This window comes from Lathyrus oleraceus, chromosome 4, assembly GCF_024323335.1.
Source record: "Lathyrus oleraceus cultivar Zhongwan6 chromosome 4, CAAS_Psat_ZW6_1.0, whole genome shotgun sequence".
NCBI lineage: Eukaryota > Viridiplantae > Streptophyta > Magnoliopsida > Fabales > Fabaceae > Lathyrus > Lathyrus oleraceus.
In genome coordinates, this window is record NC_066582.1 from 34351462 (window position 1) to 34359885 (window position 8424).

Genomic DNA, 8424 nt, shown 5'->3' on the forward strand with positions numbered 1-8424 from the left:
GGGATTATTGAAGGAGGTACAATATGGTGTGTCCTCTTTGCTTTTATGTTGAAGAATCACATTTTAGTCTCTTTATCTTGTGTCCAATTATTTTGCAGGTGTGGAAAAGAGTTTATATCTGGATTGGTATTGATTCAGTACTTATGCAAGATTCAGTGTGATGCAGTCTAAAGGAGTTCAAAAAAAAGCTCAAAGGAATGGTAAAAAACCAATCAGTTGTTGATATGTTTAAATGTCGATTGGCTAGTTTGGTTGTGAAGGAATGAAAAGCTCTTTGTGGATAAATGAAATATGGAGGTCATGATTAAACATCTATCAGGGTATTGGTTTAGTGAAAAAACAAAGGAAACAAATCCCATAGTTGGTATGAGTGGTTACATATTTGTTCTTCTTTGTTTTCCTATTATGTAATTGCTTTTGTTGGTCTGCATACTTGGTTGATATGCATTGTGTTATTGTCTTGATAGAGTGTCCTTTGTGCTTTTATAATTCACTTTTATTTATTAAAAAAAGTATTGTGTTATTTTTCTGAAATCCTGCCTACGTTAGCTTTGTTATACATAGTCGGTCCCAAGTCGGGATAAAATGAGAGGGTTGTGTTAGACAGTCGACAACTAGTGTAAAACTTTTTTGAATCTCTATGACATTGATCAACTACGAAATAATGTGAATGATAGGTCGTTGTTTGTAAGCAACGTGATGTATGGCTCGAGTACAATGTCAAAAGAGTAAGGGTTGTTGCATCGTCGCCCAGATGTAGTGAAAAATAAGCAAGTGTTCCCACATTTTCGTGAACGAGTATGGGTAAAGAAGTTAGTTCGTGAGAGGAGGATTCATTTTGGATCATGAAATATAGACACACTTATGAGAAAATCTATGGAAATAGTGGACGTTATGGTTGGGAGGAAGATCAATTTTATGAGCCTACAAGAAACTAAGTGGACATGTGAAAAGCGAAAGAATTAGACAACTCGGGATTTAAGCTTTGGTACACCGGAAAGTTAAATCGAAAAATGGTATGGGGATTATTGTGGACAAGGAGTGGAATAAGGATATTCTGGATGTGAAAAGAGTAGGAGATCGAATCATATCCTTGAAATTTATAGTGGAACAAGACACCTTTAATGTTATTAGTGCTTACGCACCTCAGATTGGGTTAGCAGAACACCTTAAGATAAAGTTTTGGGAGGATTTAGAAGGTTTACTTTAGGATATTCCCAAAGGAGATAAGATTTTCCTATAAGGGGGTCTTAATGGACATGTAGGTAGCATATCAAGAGGTTTTGAGAGCGGGCATGAGGGGGTTGTCCTAGGGGAGGTGAATGCAGATGGTAAACTCATCTTGGAGTTTTTATCGGATTTGGATATTACTATTGCAAATATATGGTTTAGGAAAAGAGGTGAACATCTTAGCACATATAAAAGTGGGTTACACATTCTTATATGTATTTATTTCTTATTAGGAGGTATGATAGGAAGATTTGCTTGAACTGTAAAGTTATTCCGGGAGAGAGCTTGATTACCCAAGAAGACGATGAGTGAAGCAAGAACCCAAGCTTTTGACGAATTATACCAATCTCTAGGAACCGGTGAGGGAGAAATCTATGTATAGGGAAGAGAAAGAAAGACTAGAGATTTGGATCAAGAGAAATGTGTTAAAGATGAAGATGGCAAAGTATTAGTTTAGGAAAAAGATATAAAGGATAGGTGAAAGACATACTTCTACAACCTATTTAATGAAGAATATGATATCTCACCAGACTCTAGTAGACTCGACATTATAGAAGTTGATCGGAACTATAATTACTATCGTTGGATTCAGAAATAGGAGGTAAAGGAAGTGTTGAAAAGATGAGTAATTGCAAGTCGGTTAGACTAGACAACATACATATTTAAGTGTGGAAAATTCTTGTAGATAGAGGTATTGAGTGACTCATCAAACTCTTTAATGAAATTATGAGATCAAAGCGTGTGTCGGATGAATGGAGAAGGAACACTTTAGTTCCAATCTATAAGAACAAAGAGGATATAAAAAATTGTGCAAATTATAAAGGGATTAAACTTATGAATCATACCATGACGTTATGAGAAATAGTGATTGAATGGAGATTAAGAAAAGATACCCAAGTCATCGAGAATCAATTTGGTTTTATGCCTGGAAGATCTACCATAGAAGCGACTTATCTATTACGGCGTGTGATAGAGCAGTATCGAATGGACCAACAAGACATGTACTTAATTTTTATTGACTATGAGAATGCATATGATAGAGTTCATTTAGAGATTTTGTGGAAAGCCCTAGAGAATAAATGAGTTATTATTGCATATATTCGAGTTATCCAAGATATGTATGAAGGGATATCGATTAGTATGCAGACACAGGATGAATAGACATTTGATTTTCCCATTACAATTGGTTTGCATCAAGGTTCAACTTAAAGCCCCTAGCTTTTAACCTTAACTTTGGATGTACTTACGGAACACATCCAAGAGCTAGCATCGAGATGCATGCTTTTTGCAAATGATATAGTTCTTCTTGGAGAGTCGAAAGAGGATTTAAATGAGAGGTTGGAAACTTTGAGACGAGCTTTAAAAACACATGGTTTTCACCTAAGTAGAAGTAAGACGGAGTATATGGAATGTAAGTTCAACAAAAGAAGAAGCATTTATAATCTAGAGGTGAAAATTTGAGACCAAATTATCCCTCAAGTGACACGATTTAAATAGTGCTTGTGTCCGTAATGCAAAATAGAAATAGAAGGTGATGTAAACCATCGAATTCAAGTTATGTAGTTGAAATGGAGAAGGACATAAGGTGTTTTATGTAATGAAAAGGTACCACTCAAGTAGAAGGGAGAGTTTTATCAGACTATAGTAAGACATGGAATTTTGTATGGGATAGAATATTTGGCGGTTAAAAATTAACACGAGAATAAAGTAAGTGTAGATGAGATGAAGATGTTGCGGTGGATGTATGATAAGACTCAACGGGATAAAATTAAAAATTAAAATATTAGAGAGAGTATCATGATAGTGCCTATAGTTGAGAAGATGGTGGAAAATAGACTTAGATGATTTTGACATGTAGAGAGAAGACGAGTAAATTATGTAGTAAGGAGGATAAATCAGATGGAAAGAAGACAAACAATTAGACGAAGACCTCGAAAGATTATCAAAAAAATTATTAAAAAAGATTTTGAGATCAATGATTTGAATAAAAACAGTATCTTTAATAAAACATTACGGTGAAAGTTGATCAACTTAACCTATCTCATTAAGTGGAATAAGACTTTTTTTAGATAATTTATTATTATTAAAGACCATTTATCATTTTCTTTAATATAACATGAGTAATGTTGGATGATATAAGTCTATGACACCAACATATATTATTAGGGGTGTTCAAAACTGAACCAACCCAATAAAAAACCGTAAACTGAACCAAACCAATTCGAAAATCGCAAAAAATCATATTTGGTTCGGATCTATTTGGGCCATTTTATTTTAATAAAATGGCATTGCAGTTTGTATTTTGAAAATCAAACCGAATCAAACTGTATTTTATTACAACTCAAACTTCACTTAACCCACATTCAATTCAAACCCAGATCTATTATATCTTAGTCTTACGATTAGAAACGATTTTGTCTTCCACACTTAAAATTTCACTTTCAATCCCCTCAAATCTCTCTTACTAATAACGCATCTTTTTCATTAGATACATCTCTTATTTTCTTTAATTCTTTAAGAATCTCTACTCTAATATATTCCTTCTTTTTCATCTCATTTTTTGAAATGTCATTTTGCTAATATTCCAACAAATAAAAAATTCATTTTTCTACATTCCACTCTATTTCATATAGGCTTAAAAATATCCAAATGATTTTTACTTGAAAATATTCAATTAATATAAAATCATAAGTTCTTCCGATTTATGACACCATTGTGTCAATTTCCTCTTATTTTAATACGTGTACAATGCATTATTTCTATCTTTTTCGTTGATCACTCTAATCCTCTTGAAGCGTTCGCTTTACAAACAAAAACTGCATGCTATTCTGTAAAAAAAAAAAACATACAATGATACGATTTTAATCTTATATTTCATCCATTATGGCAGAATTTGATCTTGTAGTCTACCCCACTTACGAGAACAAGTGGAATAAGACAATAAGACTTGATTGCTGTTATATTTCATAAATTAAATTTCAAAAAACAAAGCAAGAATAAAATGGTCTAAATAAAAGCATATAAATCTCAACTTGAGTCTAAATACTTCAATAAAACTACATCAATGTATTTGAAGTTTAAGTGATGTTAAAACTTACACTAGAAAATTTGCCTTCTAGAAATGTGCAAGAGTATCCAACACTAATTTGGCCAATAACAGAATTACACAAAGTACTTACCTGACAGTGCAACTTAAATTACCAAGACTTTCAAACAAATAAGTTCAAAAGCAGAAATAAAACCAAAAACTGAGTGGGAGGGTAAACATCACCATAACACTTACCACCAAAAAGTACTAATTTGCGTCTAATATGGAGGGCAAAATCTCATCAGAGGAGCTCAGCGACATTTGATGGCAGCTCCTCGACTAACACGTTGTAAAACTTCTGGATATCTTGCAGCATTGCTTCATCTTCCTTATTGACAAAGTTAATGGCAACACCTTTTCTACCAAACCTTCCACTACGACCAATACGGTGGAGATAGTTCTCAGGCTGTGTAGGGAGATCAAAATTGATAACCAGAGACACCTGTTGTACATCAATACCACGTGCCAAAAGATCGGTAGTTATCAAAACACGTGAAGACCCAGAACGGAATTCACGCATAATAATGTCCCTGGTATTCTGATCCATGTCTCCGTGAGTAGCTGAGACTGTATGGTCTCGGCTTCGCATCTTGTCAGTCAACCAATCAACTTTCCTTCTAGTGTTAACAAAAATGACACTCTGAGTGATTGCTAATGTCTCGTAAAGATCACAGAGTGTGTCCAGCTTCCATTCCTCTTTCTCAACATTGACATAAAACTGCTTAATACCCTCCAAGGTGAGCTCATCCCGCTTCACAAGGATCCTCACAGGTTTGTTCATAAACTTCCTTGTGATTTCAAGTGCCTCAGGAGGCATTGTAGCAGAGAAAACTCCTACTTGAATCTTACCTGGCAGAAGCTGAAATATATCGTAGATCTGATAACAACAAAGCCAATAAGTTAAAAAACTAGTGTGGGTAATACACACAATAAAAGTGAAAGGGGACTACAACTATTACGAAATAAATAGTACCTGATCTTTGAAACCTCTAGAGAGCATTTCATCAGCCTCATCCAACACAAACATCTTGATGTAATCCGGGTGGAGGGACTGTCTGCGCAACATATCAAACACACGACCAGGAGTACCAACCACAACATGGACACCACTTGATAGAATGCGTTGATCTTCACGAACACTTGTACCTCCCACACAAGCATGCACCTTAACACCTAGATAGTCTCCAAGGGCCCGCATAACCTTCTCAATTTGTTGAGCAAGCTCACGAGTTGGGGCCAAAACCAAGGCCTGGCACTGGGTCACATTGTAGTCAAGTTGCTGCAGAACACCAGAGCAGAAAGTTGCCGTCTTTCCAGTTCCAGACTGAGCCTGTTGAATAACATCATGTCCCTTGCAGAAAGGAACAATTCCCCTTTGCTGAATGGCAGATGGCTTTTCAAAACCTAAAGCAGAAGTCATACTAGTTAAAAAATTTCAATCCACCATATAGAAACACAGTAGCAAAGACAACAGAGTGATAGTAGTAGCAAAGACAATAGGATTAACACAGGATGATATGATAAACAATAAAGTGGTGTTGAATAGCAGCTAAAGTGGTATATCAGTGCATAATTTGAACAAGTCGATATTACTATATGGTGTGGTGTTTAGTACAGAGTGCAGGTAAATATCGGCTGTAGTGGCGCTATAACATTGTATCATGACAGAATTTGAGCAAACCGCTATTTTCAGTGATCCCAAATTGACAACGCGCATTATACAACATGTGTAGTGCTAGGCTGCCGCTATACATTTTGAATTACTAAGAGCTCCAAGGTAGAAAGGTAAATCCCAATCAACAGGAATAGTAGGGATCAATAATATTACTGGCATTAAAAATAGGGCAAAAAACAGAAGAAAAATATACTAAAAAGAACATTAAGTTTACCATAAGCATAAATGCCCCTGAGGAGATTCTCTTGCAAGCCCATAGCATCAAAACTTTCACAAACCTCGTCAGAAATAGTGTAGAACTCATTTCCATCACCAGCCATTCTGGAAAAAAAATCATAAAAAACAAAACATACACTTTTATTAGTATATTGCGATGAAGCAAACCCAGTTATATTCTAAGGCTTTGTTTGCGAGTTTAGAGGGGATGGGAAGGGAGGGTTTCGAAAACAGAATTTTTAAAAAAAATATAGGAAAAACTTTTTTTTGAAAGAATAATTTTGTCTGGAATGATAAAATAGTGTTTATCATTAACATATTTTTAATTTTCAGAATACTATAACAAATAAATTATATTTGAACAATTTTATCTAAGCCCCAAAGTTATTGATAGCAGCCCTATCCCGAGATAGCGGCCCGAAGCGGCTATTTGATGTTTAGCGGGTAGCGGGAGCGGGACGCTTCTTGGCCCGAACGGGGTTTGAACTGTTCAGAATGCAAAAACCTATATTTACCCTTAAAATAAATAAATCTGGTTTGAGTTTACATGTTTTTCATTACCTCTTTTTTTTAAGTAATAGTCATTTAATAACTCTATTCCTCTTCTTTGTTTGGTTTTACATTAAATATATATTTTATAGAGTATTCATATAATTAGTCTAAAAAGTAGTCAAATAGCGGTTATCCCACTATCCCATTTTTTGGGTCGGCCCCTCCCGGGATTGATAACTCTACTAATCCCTCCAAACCCCTCCACCAATCAACTTCTTAGTTTCCCAAATTAGGGGTTTTGGTTTTTCAATAAAAACAAATCCCCAAAACCCTCTCCACCTCATGGACAACAGTCACAGCAATAACAGCAGCATTTGTAAAAAAGATTTCAAACAAATCTAGAATGCTCACATTATAAGTAACTAACTAACGAGTATTAAAAAAAAAGTATAAGTTCTTACAAGTCATTCATTCTGGCATCAAATTTCCCAGCATCAAATTGTGACCCCTCGGGTGCAAGGCCTGCCATAGCTGCAAAACAAACAGTAATGATTACAGTTTAGCAACAAAACCAGCACAAGCAAAACTAACCTAACTTAAAAGTTACTACAGTTTATCAAAAATAGCAAAATGAGATTTCCAACTCTAAAAGCCTTTCAAAAAAATTTGATTAATTTACCGAATAAAACGCAATAATAAAGTACTGAACCATACAACGAAAACCAAAAACCAAAAATAAGCTATTCTATAGTTGCTGATAAAAGTGAAATGTGAAAAAGGATTAGGAAAAAGAGAGAGTACCTTGAAGATTCGGAGGTGAAGAAGAAAATGCGACGGCGTTAGTTGAACGGAGCTAGGGTTTCCCAAAAACTCCCCGGATCTACGCGGCGGAGTTGAGGGAGAACAGTGAGTGAGAATGTAAAGAGATGGAAAGTTGAAAAGCAGGGTAAGGTAAGTAAGGGTTCCAAGATGATATAATTTTTTTCTGTGATTCCTAATTTACCCTCCTTTATACTCAGTCAACGTAATTGGTCAAACTTCCCGTATCACTTCATAGATTCGGTGCCTTTTCTCTTTCCCGGCTTTGGATCCAAAAACATTTTAACAGTTGCCCTTTTCACTCTCCAATGATATCCATATCAATATATACGGGTGTTTTCGGTGCGGTTTGGTCAGTTTTGACGTAAAAGTCGTCCAGAAAAAAAAATACGTGATTTGTTTCGGTTGATTTTTAAAAATAAAATCAACCAAATTAATGCGGTTTTGTTTTGTTTGGTTTGCTCGGTTTTTTTATAAAAATATTATTGAGCCATAAATACACATATAGAACACAAGATAACTTTATATTTAATCATTTATACACTATCAAATACCAATAAAATATTTGACAATAACTTCTCATTTAATATATAAAATTCAGATTTGACAAAATTGGAACAATAAACATAGCATAAAACAATATCAAAAATATTATAATTAAAGAATAGAGGAGATAAGAGACTAGTGAAGATGAAAAAGAAAGAACAAAAAAGAGGAGAGATTAGACAAAAAAAATGTGCCATAAAAACAAAATTCAAAGAGAGAGTTATTGCATAAAAATGAGAGGGTGAAAAGAAAGAATATAAACGAGTAGATATTAGAGAAGAAGATGCAAGATGTATTTAGCGTAGAAGATGTGATATTTCTATGAGTGATTTGAGAAGATTGAAACAGAAATTCTGAG

The 8424-nt window shown here is 34.7% G+C and overlaps 1 protein-coding gene across 1 annotated transcript; it reads right to left on the minus strand.

The window, feature by feature from the left end:
- Positions 1-4251: 4251 nt before the first annotated feature.
- LOC127138647 (eukaryotic initiation factor 4A-15) lies at positions 4252-7692 on the minus strand. Its single transcript, XM_051065132.1, has 5 exons — positions 7503-7692; positions 7163-7232; positions 6208-6314; positions 5292-5722; positions 4252-5195 (listed from the first exon to the last, which is right to left on the minus strand). Exons 2-5 carry the CDS (start codon positions 7228-7230, stop codon positions 4560-4562), a joined length of 1242 nt encoding a protein of 413 aa, XP_050921089.1. The 5' UTR covers positions 7231-7232; positions 7503-7692; the 3' UTR covers positions 4252-4559.
- Positions 7693-8424: the final 732 nt, after the last annotated feature.

Excerpts from the sequence above, each read along its gene's own strand:
- LOC127138647 (XM_051065132.1), bottom strand. The coding sequence starts at position 7,230 with ATGGCAGGCCTTGCACCCGAGGGGTCACAATTTGATGCTGGGAAATTT. Across the intron at positions 6,315-7,162 it reads GATGCCAGAATGAATGACTT|AATGGCTGGTGATGGAAATG; the intron begins GTAAGAACTTAT and ends TTTTTTTTCCAG. Across the intron at positions 5,723-6,207 it reads CAGGGGCATTTATGCTTATG|GTTTTGAAAAGCCATCTGCC; the intron begins GTAAACTTAATG and ends CTTCTGCTTTAG.